This window comes from Aquila chrysaetos, chromosome 26 (genome assembly GCF_900496995.4).
Source record: "Aquila chrysaetos chrysaetos chromosome 26, bAquChr1.4, whole genome shotgun sequence".
Classification (NCBI taxonomy): Eukaryota; Metazoa; Chordata; class Aves; order Accipitriformes; family Accipitridae; genus Aquila; species Aquila chrysaetos.
The window spans coordinates 12,393,136-12,413,719 of NC_044029.1; the positions used below are offsets into that span (position 1 = coordinate 12,393,136).

The 20,584-nt window shown below is 41.0% G+C and overlaps 1 protein-coding gene across 7 annotated transcripts in view; it reads left to right on the forward strand.

Moving 5' to 3' along the window:
* Positions 1-20,584, forward strand: part of OSBPL8 (oxysterol binding protein like 8) — a 93,792-nt gene that overhangs the window by 12,963 nt on the left and 60,245 nt on the right. For 6 of the 7 annotated variants that reach the window (XM_030002738.2, XM_030002736.2, XM_030002735.2 and 3 more), the window contains one exon: positions 20,104-20,209. In XM_030002738.2, coding sequence (XP_029858598.1) covers positions 20,168-20,209 — 42 coding nt within the window. In that variant the 5' untranslated portion in view covers positions 20,104-20,167. Of the gene's footprint in view, positions 1-19,826; positions 19,873-20,103; positions 20,210-20,584 lie in introns of those variants that run through there. The other variant, XM_041120442.1, reaches the window with a different exon arrangement.

The window sequence follows — 20,584 nt, forward strand, 5'->3', positions numbered from 1 at the left end:
CACTGCGTGTTCTGCAGCAGGGCAGCCCAGACAGCGGAAAATCTAGAGTAGTGGAAAGTAATTGCTAAATAAGTTTCATGTTGGTGAAAACTTGGAAAAAGACCTGAGTGAAGGAAGCTGTGTGTGTGTTATCGGGGTTTTAACTTGTAATCTGATAAGCCCTCATTGAATCCTCACCCCTTCTCTGGTGTGGAGGGTCCCAAGAGTTGAGTCTTGCGCGAGGAGAGCAGAGACTATGGGGCTTTTCTATTACCACTTAAGGGTGTAGTAGATACAGTTTTCCAACTTCATTCAGCATCTGCTCTCGTCTTGTGACACAATGTTGCTGTTGCCAGCCATACAGAATGAAAGCCTACTTTAGCTCTGGTGGGCTTATTCTCCTTCCTGTTAGGATCATGTTTGCTTGAAATTGATTCTATGTTTTTAAAAGAAATGGATTTTTTTTTTATTTCCATGTTTGTCCTGTTGTAGCCATCTTTTAGATGATTGCTCTGTCATTTAACTGTTTGTTACACTTGTCTGACACTTTTACATGCCTTTTCTCCATCCCAGCTCTATTCTTGGGTTTCTGCTTGGATAATGAAGTTGCTCAGCATCATACACAACTACCTTGCCTTACCATCTCCTTCCATGTCCATAATAGTTTTCTCCTTAGCCCCATGCATCTCTCTTTTTCTTCATTCACTTAAGCATGTAATAGCATATTTGTTTTCCTTCTTGGCTGCTATCCTACCTGTCTTAACAACTCAGAAACCCAGTAGCGTTCTTTGCTGTTCTTCTGCCTTTCTTTACTTTCACTGGAGAAAAATACAGGTGTTCACTGATTGGAGCTTGCCAACATACATGCATATTTTGCTGCTGTGAATTTTTAAAGGTCTCTGCTTGAATCCTGTGCATGGCAATCTTTGCTGCTTAACTTGCAAAGATCATGCTATTGTAACAGTGTGGGAGAAGCTGCAGTGGAGGTGCTTATGTCAGCAAGTGTATCCTCCCTTCCCCAAACAAATTACTACAAGCATAAGCTGTACAAGCAAAAATAGTAACACTCTACTCCTCCCAGTACTGTGTCCAGGGAGGTTGTTATCAGCAGAAATTTATTTGCTAGGACCAACACTTGTAGGAGCCCCACTGCTGATACTCTGGTGGAATGCAGCGATACCAGTCTGCTCTCCATTGCAGCCTTGGAGTTTGTTGTGTTCGCAGACTTAACAAAGATACCATGTTATTGTGTCTTGGCTTGGGCTCCTCCTTCATTGCTGTTTCTGATGTCTTATGCTTCTTGTAGTTTCCAGCGAATGTTTTGCTGAGTAGCAGTGACAGTAATTTTGATCTTAAGAGAAGCAGGCTGTCCTTTCTCATAGGAAGTGGAAATGCTGGTCTTTTATGAATTCTGATTTGTGAGCATTATGATGAGAAGCTCTCATGCTTGGTGTCCTGGGAAAACCTGTTTGAACTAACATTTATGTACTTCGCTTGAGATGCATAATGAGGCTGACAGCTAGGAGAGAGTTTTTAGTTGGGGGGAGCATTGAAATTGCTGTTGAGGTGGTTCCTAAACCTATTGTTTTTCTAGTGATTGAGCCATTTTTCTACCCATTATGAAATAAATATGAACCCACCATGATGGCAGTGTGGGGTTTTCATAGTTGTTCTCTTACAGATATTGCTGCACAGATTGAATTAAGATTTGTAGCAGTGGGATATAGCATAGTTTCCTTTTATCAAAGAACTCCACTTAAAATTTTACGAAGAAAGGGAATTACAGGTCAAGGCAGTATATACCTGAATGCATCTCACTTAGGTTTTCCCGGAGTGAGCAGTGGTTCATTTTTGTGAAGCTCATGCCATGTGTCATGAAGTGGGTAAAGTCACTTTTCAGAGAAGAGTGACTGCTTCTGGGAGGTTCTGCACGGAAGGCTTGTTGCTGACAGACTAGAGCCACCTTAAAGGAGTGGGAGAGATTAGTGTGAAACTCAGGTGTTTGCTGTGCAGGCCAGTATTTTCTGGAAAGTCTGTGCCCTGATTCCAGACAAATTGGAAGCCCAGAGGGTCCAGATGTAACCTCCTATAGCAGAATGGCACTTTCTAGTCAGGAATTTGAGGCTACTGCAGAAAACTTATTTTTATTTTGGTCAGCTGAAGTACAATGTCTGAGTGTGCTCAAATCCCATACACAGGAACAGTTTATTGTGGGTCTCTGTTTTAAGGATGTTACCTCACCTGCAGTAACTTAAAATTTTTATGTTTAATTGGCATTATGGTACATGTCTTTAGTCGGCTGAGAAGGGACCAAGATTTTGTTTTTCAAATTAATACATCTTGCATACTTTCTTACTACGTACAGTATGTTCTGCAAATGCTTAAGCTGAAGGTTCTTGCAGCAACCTTACCGTATATTCTGTATATTGTGCTACCTAACCCCAGGTTAAGGTAGAGAGCTAAGCTGTGTAAAATACTGCCATCTACAGCACAAGGGTGACTTGACAGCAATCGAGATAACTCCTTGTCAAGTTAAGACCTATTTCAAGCATTTAACTCTGACGTGAAGATGATTCTGACTTTTAGCCACCTCATAAAGGGGCTGCTTTCGAAATGAATAGCTAATTCAAGCTTGTCTAAATACCTGAACAGATGCTTGTTAAGAAGATATATTGTGTATATTTGAAAAGAAATTAAGCCACTCTGAACTCCAGTAGTGAATGAATGAAGTTATACTAAGATATAACACACAGGTCACTGGAAACAAAATTCTGATGTTAAAACGTGATAATCAGCTCAAATTCACTAGAGAATCAGAAATCACTTTACTTACTTATCCTTCTGTTGAAAAAGTTATGTTTCTACCTAGTGTTTTAACTGGACACCCCCCCCCCCCCATGAATTTACTTGCTCTGACACTAAAAACTAATAATGATGATTAATGTGAAGGACTAGATGCAAGAAGAAACTATAAAGAGATGCAGATTCTTCTTCTGTTGTCATGATGTGACAGCCTCCTATACAGAATAGCATGGAAAAATTGTAATGCTATTAAAAGAGCAGAGTTTCATACCTGGCTTAAAATCTTTTATTATAATATGAATTTCAAGCTCAAATGGGAAAGTGTGGAAACCAGGAATGATAGTAATTTACTTTTAGGCAAAGCTACGGAGTGCTTTTGGTCTGCACCTGTGACAGTATTTGTCATGCAAAATGGATCTTGTTCAGAGTCTGGATACTTTGAAAGGCTTTTGTAAGTGGCTGGACATTGGTCTACTATAATCTTTTGTTCCTTTCATTATTTAGGGGTGTGACTATAATCTTCCATTCCCTTCATTATTCAGGGGTGTGGTAACAGAATAACATAGTGATTGCTTCAGCTGCAACAAAACCAAGGGGTTGAGAAGAAACCTGATCATCAGCTAGAGATCCACATGCATCTGAATTTCATGGCAGGTCAACATGATTTTTTTCTTTTGTAAGAGGAAATACAATACCCATTGTAAAGTTACTAAAAATGTTTTTGTCTCAAGAAGGAAGAAAAATTTAATATTCAACAAACTGTTTTAAAAGTTCAGAACCACTTTTGATCAGTTTAGAGCACTTTGTGTCTCTAAACTGGAATGATGCCACTCTTAGAGATATTATTGAAAATGGGCAATTGCTTGTAGTTTTGTGGTGTTTCTTATTATTTTAAAGCCACTTGGATTCACAGAGGTGATCTCCAAGGACACTCACTCTACCACTCTTAAATGTGCTTTTATATTTTTAATGAAGCTTTCAATGTGTAGGCTTTAAGTTGGCTGTGAAGTCTGTCTGAAGCCTTACCTTGCAATTAAGTACTGTAGTGTGGGATTTTCCATGCTTTTCACATCTAGGAAAGAAGCAGTTAGAAAAATGAGAATTCCAGGTCCATCTGCCTGTCTAGTCATTCTGCTAATTTAAAAATGGCAGCCATAGAAAATGCAGGTTTGGCAACATAAATTTTAAGTAGCTTTCCTTGTCTATACTCAATCCAAAAAGCAGAAGGAATAAGGTTACCTTACTAGGGGAGAATGAAGTTAAGGTCTGTGAATGTGAACTGTGCTGTGCAAGCTGAGAATGAGTTCTGGCCCGTATCGATATGATTAATATCTATTGTTATAGATAAGCATGAAAAGGCAAAATCAAACTTCATAGCCCACCTAGCTCATCTTTATCCTTTGTTTCTATGCCTATTTTTTTTTTCTGTTAAACCCTCAGCTTTGCTAGGATCAAAGAGTTCCCTTCATCAACCTTAAATGTTTCAGGGTTTTCATGGAGAATTGAAGAATTTTTTTCAGTTCTTGTTAAAATGTGATTTATTTATGAGTTATGATTTTTAGTAAAACAACTAACAGATACTTGAAGGTGTCTAAGGAGACAATTGTGCTTTGCTGCTTTTTTTTTAAATTGAATGCAGTATGCCATTCTTCAGTCCCAAAGTGGATAGACTGCTTAGCATTTTAATTGGTTTTCAAGCTGAATTCAGCTTTAATGTTCAAGGCCAAAGGCAGGGTTGTGAAGGTTAATTATACTTATCAACATTTGGAAACAGTCGATTCTCATTGTATGTGAAAGTGCTTTTCTCCTTGGGGGGGGGAGAGTGGCTTATTTCTTCATGATGCAACTGGAATGCTTATGTGCTTATCTTGGTTAGGTGATTTCAATGGATAAGCTTCTCAGTTATTTTACAGTTTGGTGCTTATAAATGGCATTGAAATATCCAAGTGGCCGTTCACTTAAAATCTGGATTTTATGAAGTTAATAGTGCTCCTGGATTTACCAGATCTTAATTTCATATTCCATGTGTGTTGCAGACAATCTGGGTATGAAAAAGCTTAAGTTATGAATGTCACAGACTTTCTAAAAGCTATCATGGGAGTGTAAAACATGCCATTGCATTAAGAACTACTGGCTTATCGTATTCTCAAGTTGTGATCATCAGGAGGAGAAGGCAGCTCATCCTCTGAATTCTGTTGAGGGCTGCAAAATGAAGGAAAGAAATACTTATGGGAAAGATTTTGCATACCTAAGTGGTTTTGAGAATAAAGGGCTCTGCACACTTTAAAATACTGATTTCAATGAAAGCAACATGTGCTTTTGCTTTACAATTTTGGAAGAAAGCCTGAGCAAACCTTTATTCTCTTACATGTTCATCACAAGACTTCTTGAAAAAATCAGAGTTTTTAAAAGTTAAAGCTTCTAGTTGTAAGTACGGTGTACCTGCTGAAGTTCACTGCTTTGTATCATGCCCACTGGTTTTGGATATTCAGTCTGGGCACTCAGTCAATAATGGATTGAAAACACAGGACACGAGATTTCTCCAGTCATCCCTTTTAGCGTAGCTTATGCTTGGAAACATGTGGTGCCAGTTATTCTTACAGCTACTCCTGCAGGAAATATAAATGGGTACATTCAGTTTTCTTCCTTCTGACATCTTGATGTGGTGTGCGGAAGTGAGTGTCAGAGATGGGACGTGCCCTAGGAAGTGGATGCTTGGCTACGAGTAAGTTGGTACATATATTTCTGTTCAGTTATAGCTCTGAGACCTGAGGTATTGCTGCCTAACTCCATTTACATTGTGAAGCATAGAAATTAGTCTTTTATTCTTTTCCTAAATGCTAGAGTTCGAAATACATGCGTAAACTGCCTTCAAGGGAATAAAATGTGTAACATGATACTTAGAGGTGTAGTTAACTGCTGTGGCAGAGATACAGGGTATTGAATTGCTTTATGCTAATATTATCTTGGTAGTTAAGCTAGTGTTATCTTGGTATTGTGTGTGATTTTTAAATGTGAAAGTAAACTATAAAATGCTGTTAAACTGATAACTCTTGTCAGTTTTGGTGACAGTATTGGAATGAGGTAATGTCTTGAAGGGAAGGATCTAGTTTTTCTCTTTTAAAAATAAATTCTCTCTTAGAATATTCTCTCTTAGAAGTATTCTTTATTGTAAAAACACAAACTGGATTTGCTGGAGCTCACAAGCATTGCATCCTTCCTTCCAGGCATTTGTGTCTGTCTTCTGTCTGTCCCTGGGCTCCCGAACTGTGGCATGTCTCTTGCGACCTGCACCATGCTGTTCTGACTTCCCTTAACTAGCTGTTTATTGAGGGGATGGATAGAGGATGGTGGGGAAGCAGGATTCAAAACTTCCTGTTACACAGTCCTATGGGATTGCACAGCTGAAAGGGTAGCATTCACCTTAAATCACATGCTCAGGCTATCTGTTGGCCCCGTTAACCCATTTTATGGGAAGGAGAATTCTCAGTACTTGAGCAGACTGGGTGGAACAGCAGGAGGGGGTGTCTTGTCCATTCAATATTTGTTTGGCCCTGAATGGAATAAGTCTTTGTCCAGGATGCTAGGTTTTTTTCTCTCTTTATTTTCTGCTCTGAAGCATTTCAAAGAACTTCCAAGGAAGTGTCAATACTTTGCTTTCCTGGCTGTGCTATATGAAGTGACCTTACAACCACTCCCTGGTTGTCAAGGAACAGAACCCTATTATCCCAACCATGACACATACTTTCTTTCCTGCTTGAATGAATTTAGTGTCTTCAATATTGGTCCCTGAAGCAGAACTGCTCTTCAGAAATGGGATAGTTTTGGGAACAAATGTGTTTAACTCCTGTGCTTGAGAGCTGGCTTTGAGCTGTGAAAGGCTTGGCTTCTATTTTCAGCTCTGGCAAAAATTATTTTTATGTAAGTTGCTTGTTTATCATTGCAAATAGGGTGAGCAGTTGCCTAACCTACGTTAGGCAGCGATACTGAGCTGATTTCTGAGGGCTGTGAGTTGCAGGTAAGTTGTCACTTGGTGACAATTTTATCTGTTCCATAGCTGCTTGTTGCGGCAGGCTAGGTGCTTCTCATTGCCCAAAGAAATGTCATGAAGGAACATGTAATTTGTTGAATAGAAATGGGTGGGGAAACAAGAGGTCTAGTGCTAGGTCACTTGCCAAGTCTGCAATGTGACAGTATTTTACAGTTCTTGTGGATCAGGTTATATTGTTTAAGTGCTATTGGTTCATCGTGTTAAACTAAAAGCTATGTGAGATTCTTGTAGCAGTTCCAAATCAAAGTTGATCAGTTACTCAGTTTCAGAAAGACAAGCTTGGATGTTTGTTGCTAAAAGCACTAGTCCTTGTTAAGCCTGTACAAAGGCTATTTGAAATATTTGTTTGTGACTTAAAAAAGCCCCACAAAACAATGAAGAAAACACACCCACAAAAAAGCTACTTTCCCCCCCCAATGCCCCTGAAAAAACTCCCAAACCAAAACCGACCAAAAAAACCAAACAAAAAACCAACCCCCCCCAAAACCTATGAAAGATCCTGAATTGCAAACATGTAGAATAGCACTGACACCTAAAAACCCCAGAAATTAGGTTCATCAGCTCATTTTAATTAGGTGAGCAGTAAAGTAAAAAACCCCTAAACTTGGCATAAACAATGGAAATCTAAATTAGACTTTCTAAATCTTTTTAATAAACCATGATGTGTAAGCCAGATACTATCGCTGCCTGTTTGAACCTGCTGCTACTTTAAGTTAGAATTTCTAGGGTTTTTCCTATTGCAGTAGGCTTCTCTGACCTTTTGTTCTTAAATTCTCGTACAGATATCCTGTATCTTGAAATTGTGGAAACTACCTTCTAGTGCTAGCCAAAAGAAATCCACATAAATGGCATCTCTTATGTCATCAACTCTATTTTAATATCAAGAAGAGGCACTGCTGTCAAGACAATAAAACTAAATTGTACATGAGAATAAACATTAGGTTCCTGTTTCAAATATCCACAGTGTTTAATCCTGCAGAAAGTCCATTTCATAAAAACCTCTCAAACACAATATAACTATTGCAGCTAAGCACGGCTCAACTGAGACTTCTCTGTGTTAAGTCTTCTTTTATGCTTTTAATCTTAGAACTTGCATTGATTTTTCTATTTTATGTATTTCAGGTTAGAGCAGAAATTAGGATTGCAGTTACTCTCTTACCTGAGCCCCTGTGAAGTGTGTTCATGGTACTTATTAGCAGGACCCAGTGAGGTAATCTCAGTTCTTCGGTGAAACTAAGCCATTGGGGTATAGGAAAGCGATTCTGTACTGGTAGGTCTTTGGGAGCTCTGGATGAGGAAGGATGGTTTATTTTATTCACTTCACATTAATGCTGTTCCTCAACAGTGCTTGCTAACAAAAAACTATTACCACTGTTAGACCTTTGGAACCCTGTAATCCGGTGTTATTTCTAAATGAATGCAGTTAAATGGCATCACACTCAGAATTTGAATCATTGTATTCTTCTTGGCAAGGTCTTAGTGAGTCACCTAAGTCATATTTTGAGATTGGTCTTTTTTTAAGTGCACAGAACCAACTGCCTCCCTCTCCACTTTATGAAACTTAAGATGTCCTTTCAACACATACGAAAACTTAAGACCTCTTAAGGTATATTTCATCTCTTTAAAATGAGTTACCCATCCTTTTCAGTTCTGAGAAGCAGCAAAATGCACAGTGCAAAAGAAAGATTAAAAACCTAGTAGAATTGCCACTTGGAAAATTGCTCCTTTGCACTGGCTCAGTTTTGGAGGTATATTATTCGTTTGATGAATTTTGTTTTCTTCTTTTTGCTGTAGATGTGCATTAAGATGATTCTCTTCCCCTTCAACTCTTTGTTTATTCAACAGTAGCTGTTTATATTGCTTTGAACTTGAGAACCCTCATCACATTTGGATCAAAAGGAACTTGGTAGCATACAGATATGGAACAAAAGGACACTTTGTACTCCAGGGAGCTTCTAGTCAAACACTGACAGTTACTGGTTAAGAGATACAGTAAGAAAAGTAAAGATTGGTATCTGCTTTGGTTAGTTATCGTAATTTCTGGGAAGACTGTGGTGGAACCTTATGTGATACCAAAAATCTGATACACTATGTCACTTGTAGTCACCTCCTTACACATTTCTGCTCTTTTGAAGGTGTGGGGGTTTGGGGTTTTTTGGGGGTTGGTTTTTTAGTATGGTCTGTCCTGCATATTCTAAGCTTTGACCTTTAGAGCTGGGTGATGCAGAGGGTACATGTAGCCATTAATGTGGTATTAATTTGAATTTGCTTTAGTTAGTTTGGATCTGTGTCCATTGTCAAGGAATGTACTGAGAAAGATTTGGTCACTCTTGAGGAGGACAGTCATCCTGTTCCTTCAGGTGTCTGTAACTCCTGCAAAGATGAGAAAGAGACCATAGGTGAGAAAAGCGGGTGGCTCTCCTTAAGCAGAGGATTGTGTAGTCTTTTGGACACAGTCTTGGAAAAATGTTCTTATCCACCCCCCAGCAACAGACATTTTTAAGCATAAATGGTATTGTAATGTAAGTAATACATGCTCTAATGCCTGAGACAGTTGCTTAGTGTTCATATTAAAACTGCAAATTGTTTGTAAACTCTTGGTAAGCGAAATGTTTTACGACGACTGTCTGACCAGGTACATATTCTGAAATCATGGCAAGCTGGAATCTTGCTTGTGTTTGCTTAAGTCAGCTTGGAGAGAAGCAATGTAGGAAATCAACTGCAATAGCTTTTGATGTGGCAATGAACTGTCTGCAGAATGGTGCCTATCTCTCCAAGCAAAGTCACTGAGATACAGAAACTTTACAGTAGTTTAAGGTAACTTTTTACTTTATTTGCAATAGGTAAAGAGCACTCATCTAGTCACATATAGTTCATCTGGCAGTTGGTAACTCATCTGCAATAGTATGATTACTTGCCATCATGTATATGTAATCTCAGGATAGCTCTCTGAAACTTTATTTTTTATGAAGTTGACTGTATTCTTGACCTGCATGTGAGGCTTAAAATATTTCTGTATCTGTGATTGCATTATAACGAAGATGTTTAGAGGGTTTCATCACTGAAGGTAGTATTCTGCATCATCTGAAGTATTAAAGTAGACTTTCAGCATCCCCCTATTGAGGCTTTTTCAGCACAATGAATTAGTTCTTATGTGCTTAAAGTGGTTTTCATAGGCTTGAAATAGTAAGTGTCCCTTTTTTTTTTTTCTCCTTTTCAATGCTTTGACTATTTGACAGTAACATTTGTCAAGGGGAAAAGAGAAAAATTTTCCTTTTAGAAAAAGCAAGGTTGGATTTTTGTTTTGGAAAGTTCCATGCAGAGGAAATCCAGATCTATCTTGTGTCTCAGGATGGCAACTGATTCCACTTTGGCATCAGAAACAGAATGACTTGTTGTGCCACCTACCCATCTTGTGTGTGGAAACATCTCTGCTGACTTATCTTACTTTTTCATTTCAGAAAAACGTTTAACAACAACATTGCTTTTCCTTTTGCCTTGGCTTGACTCCATTTCCCGCAATAGTTTCCAGTCAGTGTTGGGTGAGTCTGTAGCTGTAGACATAGTCCATTCTTGCACAGGCTGCTATGGTTGGAATGGAGATGGGTGAAGAGGTGGCCTTCAGCTGTTCTTTACTGCTGCCATGCCAGACCTGCAAGCAGAAAGGCAGGTGCGAAGTCCCATGGCTTAGCTCAGTTTAAATGATCTGTGTTTTGAGAGTGTCTGTTTAAAATAATTTGCAATAATGGGTGTCCCTCTGACAGAAGAGGGTTAGGGAGCACCTGCACAGACAGGCCTGTGGGCAGGTCTGAAAGGCAGCAGCTGTAGTGGGGAAGGCAGAGGACCAGGTGTGGAGGACTAGTAATCTCTTAACCCCTTTCAGCTGTGTCTAGAAGAGTGTGTCGTGCTGCAACTTGATAGGCTGCCAACATGAGGTGAGAAACCATAGGGAGTACTAGCTGGCCTCTCATTGCAGTGCAGAACAACTTTTTTTTTACTCTGAGATATCAATAGGAGTGTTTTGGCTTCTAAAGCAAACCTCTAGATGAACATGAGTTGACTAGGTAGATGGGGGTGTGCGTGTGAAGCTATTAGTAGTACCTTTACAGTTGTGAAAGAAAACTTCTAACACTGTTAGAAGAAAGGCAGGGTTCCCTGACTTAAAATGATTACATTTGTCATGTTCCTTTCTTAAACCTTTTTAGTTTGTCATCTTTGGGCAGGAAAAACACAAGGCACAAATAGCAAATGTGCCTTTGTGTCTGGGGTGGAGTTCTGAAATGAAAACAGTTTGCGATGTGTCTAACCATTTAGTCTGACTGCATCTTTTTTTTTTTTAGTTCAAAGACTGTTGTTGACCAATTTAACCTTGTTTAAAATTGATACAAGTATATCTGCTGTAAGGTTGGTTTGGCATCCACTTGGTTATTTTGCTGGTTGGTATTGCAGCGTCTTGAAATGTAAAAACAAAATGCTAGATTTGGCTATGTAAGGTTTGATCGAACCTTCTTTTTCTACGTCATCACAACAAAGCAGAAAAAAATCTTTTGAATATTTGAGGCTTCATAGGTGCTCTCTGGTTCAAGCCTAATAAGTGCCAAGAATTTAATGATTTAATGCCTCTCTTGTTCTTATCCTCAAAAGTTAGCCTGAACCCTAGGTAAAACTAGCCTGTAGAGGCAAAGTGAATAATGGTCTAGGTAACCAGACACCCCTATGTGAAGAAATAACCATTTTTAGTATTGAGACTTACAGCTCCTTTGGATTGTGGGAGCAGTCTTAGAAAATATGCATCAGGAAGACTGCGACAGGTTGGGGAGCTTTGAAGTGCATTTTTAATGTCCAAAGGTCTCCAGAACACTTGGGACTTGAGCTTTGAGAGGATGCTGGGTCTTAGTACCTGGAGGTGACTCTTACCACCTCTTCTGTACTCCTTCATTTTTATCAGGACAAGTTTATCTGTGGGACACCCGTTTAAGGTAGTAATTTATTAAAGTTGCAGTGGCTGTTCAGAAGTTTTCTATCCTTTTTGTTCACTGCCATCTATCATTCTCAAAAGATACCTGGGGTATCTGAACTATGCTTCTGCTTACCAAGGCTCTTTCTAGATAAGACATGTTTTCAAGTCTTGTTCTTAAATGCTTCAACTTTACTGTTTTTTTTTTATATTTGGGGGGTGGGGGTGGTTGTTGTGGGGTGGTTTGTTTTTTTTGGGGGGGGGGGGGGGGTGTTCCCCTTCTGAAAACAGCAATACAGAAACAGAGGAAACAGCTTGCTTTGCATGTGGATTGTTTATTCAGGAAGTGAGAAGGCAGGTGATGAAACTCAGGGTGGAAGGAAGCATTTCATAAGGGTGTACTTACTGGCTGATAGCATTAAGTGATCACAGTATACTTGGGGGACATATGTGAGGCAGTTGTTGAGTCTGGTGTGGTTATAGCTGTAGCGGACTTTTGAGCATTCAAACGTTGCAGTTCAGAGTTAACATAACCATGCAGTTAGTTGTCTACGACTTCCCCTATATCATTACTGGTTTTGTCAAGCTCTCCTATTTGGCCTGACTTCACAGCAGAAGGAATTGAACCTAGAGATTTCCTCAGCTCTCAAATTTCTCTTCTAGAATTGGAGAATAAAACCTCTTCCTAGTTCTTCCAAGTTCTTGTTAGCGTGTGTAAGATGCTTAGTTTGAAAGTTGAAGAAAAATTTGTGATTTCTTTGTTTACCAGATCTTTTGCTGAATCTTTTGACCCTGTTGGCCTCATTCCATTTTTACCAGTAACTCAGCTTCAGTTCCTGCTTTCTCGGAACTGTTCTCAACAAACACAGGGTCCTTGGCATGCAGTGACATTGGGTCATGTGCAAAAAGCTGGCCTGATCTGTAGCTTGTTAATGAAGTGTACTTGGTGTGTGGACTCATGAACTGAGACAGACGATCTGTGGCCTTGCACTACAGCCAGGGGGCTGTACATCCTCTGATGCACTGGATTCAAAGAGCCTTGAAAGTAAGACATGTACCTTTATTGTCTGCCTGGACTTCAGTAAGGCCTTTGACACTGGCTCTCATGCCATACTCCTTGAGAAGCTGGCGTCTCGTGGCTTAGACAAGTGTACTCTTTGCTGGGTAAAAACCTGGCTGGATGGACGAGCCCAGAGGGTTGTGGTGAATGGAGTTAAATCCAGTTGGCGGTGGGTCACAAGTGGTGTTCCCCAGGGCTCAGTATTGGGACCAGTTCTGTTTAATATCTTTATCAATGATCTGGACGAGGGGATCGAGTGCACCCTCACTAAGTTTGCAGAGGACACCAAGTTGGGCGGGAGTGTTGATCTGCTGGAGGGTAGGAAGGCTCTACAGAGGGATCTGGACAGGCTGGATCAATGGGCCAAGGCCAATTGTGTGAGGTTCAACAAGGCCAAGTGCCGGGTCCTGCAGTTGGGTCACAACAACCCCACACAGCGCTACAGGCTTGGGGAAGAGTGGCTGGAAAGCTGCCCAGCAGAAAAGGACCTGGGGGTGTTAGTTGACAGCCGGCTGAATATGAGCTGGCAGTGTGCCCAGGTGGCCAAGAAGGCCAATGGCATGCTGGCTTGTATCAGAAATCGTGTGGCCAGCAGGAGCAGGGAGGTGATTGTTCCCCTGTACGCGGCACTGGTGAGGCCGCACCCTGAGTACCGTGTTCAGTGTTGGGCCCCTCACTACAAGAAGGACACTGAGGTGCTGGAGTGTGTCCACAGAAGGACAACGGAGCTGGTGACGGGTCTGGAGCACAAGTCTGATGAGGAGCGGCTGAGGGAACTGGGGTTGTTTAGCCTGGAGAAAAGGAGGCTGAGGGGAGACCTTATCGCTCTCTACAACTACCTGAAAGAAGGTTGGAGCCAGGTGGGTGCTGGTCTCTTCTGTCAGGTGGCTGTGGAGATAGGACGAGAGGAAATGGCCTCAAGTTGCGGCAGGGGAGGTTTAGGTTGGATATTAGGAAAAATTTCTTTACTGAAAGGGTTGTCAGGTATTGGAACATGCTGCCCAGGGGAGTGGTGGAGTCACCATCCCTGGAGGTATTCAAAAAGCACATAGACAAGGCACTTCGGGACATGGTTTAGTGGGCATGGTTGATGGTTGGAATTGATGATCTTGAAGGTCTTTTCCAACTTAAATGATTCTATGATTCTATTACCTTCTGTGCTGTTGCTGCTCCCTTATTGCATGGAGCAAAGTGAAAGTGCCTTCACCCTGTCATATGACTACTGAATGACACTTAGATTATTTGAGAGCCTTGGTTTGATCACCCTAGTTAGATTTAGGATGTAGATTTCCTTTAATCTCTTAAAACTGATCGTATCCCCATTAGCTCTTAATTTTTATGAATCTGTTCTTTTTTTTTTTTTCTTCTTTTTTAGCACTTAGATACCTTTCTCAAGAGTATTACCTTAAACTTCCTTATGGACCTTACTGAGCTGAATGCACTGATAACTACACCTGAGAACTGCTTACCTATGGGTCACCTCGTGATCCTGACAGGCAGCAAGTTGAACATGAGCCAGCAATGTGCCCTTGCTGCAAAGAAGGTGAATGGTGTCCTTGGATGCATTAGACAAAGCATTGCCCGCAGGTTGAGGGTAGTGATCCTTCCCCTCTGCTCAGCACTGGTGAGGCTACCCCTTGAGTGCTGGGTCCACTTCTGGGCTCCCCAGTACGAGAGAGACATGGACATGCTGGAGAGAGTCCAGTGAAGGGCCATGAAGATGTTCAAGGGGCTGGATCATCTCTTATATGAAGACAGACTGAGAGAGCTGGGGCTGTTCAGCCTGGAGAAGAGAAGGCTTGGGGGGGATCTCATCAATGTGTATGAATACCTGAAAGGAGGGTGTAAAGATGACAAAGCCAGGCTCTGCTCAGTGGTGCCCAGTGACGGGACAAGAAGCAATGGGCACAAACTGAAACACAGGAGGATGTTCCTCTCAACATCAGGAAGCACTTTTTTACTGTGAGAGTGACAGCACTGGCACAGGTTGCCCAGGCACGTTGTGGAGTCTTCATCCTTGGAGATATTCCAAAGCTGCCTAGACGGCCTCCCACAAAATGGGGGTTGGACAACATGGAGTAAGGGACCCCTGCAGGTCCTCAACCATTCTGTGATTCCCTGTGGAATAGCATTTCTCTGGTACTGTTGTGACTCCTTTACAGCAAGGACCTAGGTGAATTATTACCCTTTTTGATGTCAATGGGAACAGCTAGGTTTCCTTTCTCCCATTGTGCCTCCATCCATGCTTGTTGCCACATTGATCTTTGAAGTTAAGTATATTCTGCCTGTATCATCTTAAAGAAATTTACAGTATACTCTTATCTGATACCGATCTTGGGCAATTTAAGTGCATTAACTTATTTTAGGCCTTAAGGAAAGAAGGCAGGCATCCAGCAAAGCTTAGCAGGTCAGTGTTGGAGGTCAGAGCCCTGGAGGACACTTCCCCGTTGGAAAGGCCAGATCAGCATGCAGTAGCCATTTCAGTGTCCACTCGGTGCAGCCTGTTAGCAGGTCACAGGTGAGGCTGTACCTTGCCTATGAGGTACGACACTGGAGTATAAGAGGGTACTCTGATACTATAACAGATCACAAAACAGTATCACAGTGCAAATGCCATATCTAATGACTGTAGGTGATAGGGAGAAAGCTAAAACCTGCCTATATAATACAGTATGCAGGGGTTCAAGTAACTTAGTCCATTGATTAAACAGAAAACATATTAGATTCAGGGCTCATCTCTACCACTTCCACTGAAATTCAGGAGCTCATGTAGGGAGCAGTGAGGATACAGGAGGTAGCATAGCAAGCATCTCAGCCATGAGATCAGGCAAAGACTCTTGATGAAATTCTCCAAATTTAGTGAAGTGTTTGAATGGAAGCTAATCTTCTGTGGGAGAAGGGGAAGAAGAGTCCTGCGAATTGAATTAAGGTTTTAATGTTAGAAACATACCGCCGATAGGGTATTACTGCCATGGAGTCAGGTTTAAACTCTAATATGCCTGGAACAAGGTACATATTTGGTGAGGAGCCTTTCTTATGCTGGAGGAAAAAAGGGCTTGTCATTCCTAATAATCTCTTTATTCAGTTAAATGAACATATCCCTACAATAAACACTGATATAATCTGCTTAACATATGGAATTTAAAAGTCAATACAGAACACCGCCAAGTCCTCTTGTTTTTAAAGGTGTGAATAAAGGCTTGCTGCCACAGAAACTTCTGATACGGTCAAGGCATCTGCCTTCAGCTGCTTTTGGTCCGTGACCTGTGCAGCCATACCTCAGAGAATATCATGTAACATTATAGAATCATTTACGTTGGAAAAGACCTTTCAGATCATCAAGTCCAGCACCTCAATGTCTTTCTTGTAGTGAGGGGCCCAAAACTGAACATGGTATTGGAGGGGCGACGTCACCAGTGCCGAGTACAGGGGAACAATCACCTCCCTGCTCCTGCTGGCCACATGATTTCTGGTACAAGCCAGGATGCTATTGGCCTTCTTGGCCACCTGGGCACACTGCTGGCTCATATTCAGCCTGCTCATGTTGACCAGCACCCCCAGGTCCTTTTCTGCCGGGCAGCTTTCCAGCCACTCTTCTCCAAGCCTGTAGCACTGCGTGGGGTTGCTGTGACCCAAGTGCGGGACTCGAGGCATACTCTTACAGCTTTTGAGATACTTTTTTTTTTTTAAAGGGTGGGAATTAGGCAGAGGTAGGAAGTCACATAAGACATTTGAGTATGCATATGTATAGATAGTTAGATAAAATCCTCTTCACACAGAGTACTAGCTTTCATTTATGCATGCTGTCCTTTGCTTCTATCAGAGACCCAAGCAGAGTTTTCCTATTCTTGAGGTGCAGCTCTCTGAAAACCAGACTGTTATAAAAACTGCCAATGTCTGAAGCAGTCTGTTAAAATAAGTTAAGATGAAATACAGATGTTAACACGACAGGTTGTCGATCATGTGGTAAGTGGGATGCATTTCCCTTCTGCTTTAAATATATGCTTCTGAGCTAATCACCCTAGATGCTCTTCATAGTTGGAGAGAAATATTTTATGGCATGATTTGTCCGATTGGTACAGCTGCTTTAAAATGAGCAATACTTTTCTAAGTTCCTGTTTGTATCCATCATCTATAAAAGAAACACAGGTGATTAGCTGGGATGCCATCATATAATTTTTTTTCAAATAATTTAAATTTGCATGTGCCCTTCTGAACGTTTAAGCTCTTAAGAGTTGTGATTGTGAAGTAGGAACATCTGTTAATTAAAGCTCCCAACCAACCAGCCAGGCAGACAACCAAATTGCAAACACTTGTGAATATGGAGAGAGCAGCAAAGGCATGTTGTAAATGTCCCCCAAAAGCTAAAAAGATGATTTTTTAAATTTGGGGTTGTGTCTTCACATCTAATCTTGCTGAAGTAGAAAAGAGCTCACTTACTCATGGAAGCACACTTCATAATAACCTGGCTGCATTTACAAATAAATACATTCCCCTTCCTTACATTGATTGGAAAGTTGTTTCAAAGCCTTGGGCTTGGATGGTTGGAAGCATTCTGTAATTTTCAAAATAAATCCCTTGTCTGAGTTCATACTTACTTGCCTTTCTGGCAACATTGTTTAGCTGAGAGATCTTTTCCCCTTCTTGGTGTTTATTTTGGCATATTTCAGAAGCAACATTGTTCACTTTCAGCCTTCATTTTGCCAAGAAAAATAAGCCAAGCTGGCTGGCTGCTCATAAGCTCAACAATGTGGGGGAAGGTAGTCCTTAACCATTTCTGCACCTGCTTTACTCTGCATGTCTGTTCAAACATGAGCAGGCAGAATTTTCCCCCTCCCTCTCCCAGATAACTTCTCTGCAGTCTTTGGGATCCTGCTGGATTATGAGTTTCATGGGGACCATGGATGACCATGACTGCTAAGAATTAGATGTTAGGGTACCTGTCTGATGATAGTACTCCTGAGACTGAGGTGAGGAAGGATGTGGTGGCTGTGGTCATGTGAACAAATGGAGGAGCAGAATACACCAGAAGTGTTGACAGTAAAAATTAAGTGTTTAAAAATTTCTGTTCAAAATAGAGATGGGTTTAAAACTGTTTTAGGGTGAATGTTCTTGTGTCAGGGAAGACCTGTTTATTTGGATAACTTCAGTATTGTTGCAAGTTTGTGTAACTAAAAAAGCTGACTAACTGTTAAATATCAGTGTATACATCTGTTTGCAATGCCACTCATTTTTCATCTTGTTTAAGAGAGTTTAGTGTTTCCATAAATTGAAAATGTATGCAGCCTGGTGTTGCTGAATCGCCTGCTAATAATAGAACCTAAAATGGGTGTGTGGGGGAGAGTTGACAACAAGCAGTCTTCAAGAGTCATTACCCAATTCTGCATCCCTGTGCTGGTGTGTGGAAGGCGTGTGTTGCAGTGCCTGCCACCCTGGGAAACAGAACTTCTGGGGTGAATTCCTCTTTCTGTGGTAATGCCATTTTTCATTTTATTAATGCAAATTAATCACTTGTAGTCATCTCCCTTCAGATGTCTACTGTTTCTAATTTACATGAAAACATCTAGCCATACGCTTCCCAGTTAGGTGCCACCACAGTAATTACTCAGGTACTTCAGTAAGATCCTCGTTGGTCCTTTGAACTGAGTCATAGGCAGCTATAAACTTTGCAGTTTCTTTAGCACACAGTTGTTTTGTTAAACCTTTTATTAATGCTTCCTTTTGTGTTTTATGGCGTATGTTATGGTAACTTGCTATAGTGTGTTAATACTGTATGTTCTTCCTAAGGGATTTTTAATTCTAATGTGCTTTACATAATACAAGAACAAAAAATATTGTAATGAAAACATTGAAAGCAGTTGAACAAATGGTTGCTCTTTATAGTGAGATTTGTTTTCATGAGTGCATATTTCCTGAGGCAGGCTTTGAACTGCAAGCTCTTGTTGTGTACTGCCCTGGTCCTCTCCTTGCACCTTCTTCTGTCCACCTGCACCCACGATGCTCCTCAAGCTCCCTGGGGAGGCTGTGATGCCTCCTCCAACCTCACCCCTCTGTCCTCAGTTAATCTGTTTCTGCTAAAGCTTGAGCTGAAGTCGTAGCTTGATGTATACCCTAAGAACAATATGGTAACACTGTAGCTTAAAAAAAAAGTCACCATCTCCATGCTACCCTGCTCTTGCACAAGTGTTGGTTTAGCAGTCTGGTTTGTAACATAGCTGCTTCCTGCCCCTCCACCCCACCCAAGACAAAAAGAAAGAAATAAAATAAAAAAAAAAAATCCTTGAGCTAATTCTCTGATTAAACACTTGTTCTGGCTGGTGGGAAGGGCAGTGTGAACATGGCTTTGTGGAGGGTGGGACCGCAGGGTGTTCTACCTGCGTGATACTGGTTTCTACTGTTTTGAACAGGCCAGCTTACAGCCTTTTCATCTGCTTGTATCTTTTGCTGATGGCGACATTTGAGAAAGAAGCAGAGCAATGGGCTGTAGATGGGCATCTCTGTAGGCATCCCGTTTTGATGTGCTTCCCTCCTGAAACCCACTAAATGAATGAACAGTTAAGGCATGTTTTTTCCACTGAGTTTTGCTTGATTTCAAACCGTTTTCTGGTCTCACTGGTGACTTCAAATGTGGTGTGAATAATAGGGTTTATTGTAGCTTTCATTTTCTAGCAAAAAAAGTAAAATAGGAAGTGTCTTGAGAACGAGGCATTGCTTTCTGGCTGTGTGTGGTGACTGCCAGCTGAGCGCCTGCTCTGCCTCAGAGGGTGCTGGTTTGCACAAATGATTTAATTTCTGTGTATCTGTTCCACAAAGCAAAATGTGGCTGTTTCTGGAGTTATGCTGGGAAGCCCAAAACTCTGACTGCTCCAGAATAGCATTTATGTACCCAAACAGCTTGTGTCCACATGCCTGTGGGGTGGGAGTGGTGTGCTGCTGAGGACTTGTTTTTTTTTTTCTTGTATTCTTCCAGCATAACTCTTCCTTATTTGATGTAAGCGTGGTTAAAAGTAAATGCTTGCCTCTGTGAGTAGCTTTTGTTTTGGCCATTTCATTTGAAACTCTTCTCTCCATTCCTAAAAAGTTGATTTTTATAGGTAATGAGCATGTTTTGCAAGGAACCGTAATATACACAGTTTACAATAGGAAACTATTTACCCTCTTAAAACATAGAAGAGAAAGAGTGTGTAGCTTTTTAATGGATTTCAGCCATTGGAAGTGAATTTTTTTTTCTTTTTTTTTTCCCTCCCCCTCCAGGATCTCAAGTAGCAGGATGGACGAACTCTAACTGACAGAGAGGCAGACAACACACCCTTTCAGCATGGAGACCGTTCCGGTTGATGGGGAACTTGATAGAAATTCAGTGAGTAACTTAAATGTGGCTTCATGTAATTGGATGAACATGAAGGTGCTTTTGCAGGGAAAGAATTAAACAGCTTGAATCTGTTCTAGTTTGGTTTGAATTGATACTCTTCTGGTGAATGCATTTGGAATGTCATGTAGTATCACCCATCATTTGCTAGATTCTCATGGTAAAAGGACCGGTTGTCAAGAAATATTTTGTTGTTGGATTTGATCCTCGGTGTCTCTGAGTCCCAAAAGAAAAAGGTATTCCTCTCAGTTGTACTCACTGGCACTTTACTAGTTAGTGACTATGGACAAAATTAAAAATAAGGTATTTCTTGGTGGAATGAGGAGCAGAAAAGGTGGGAGGAGTGAATATTATATGTTACCAGAG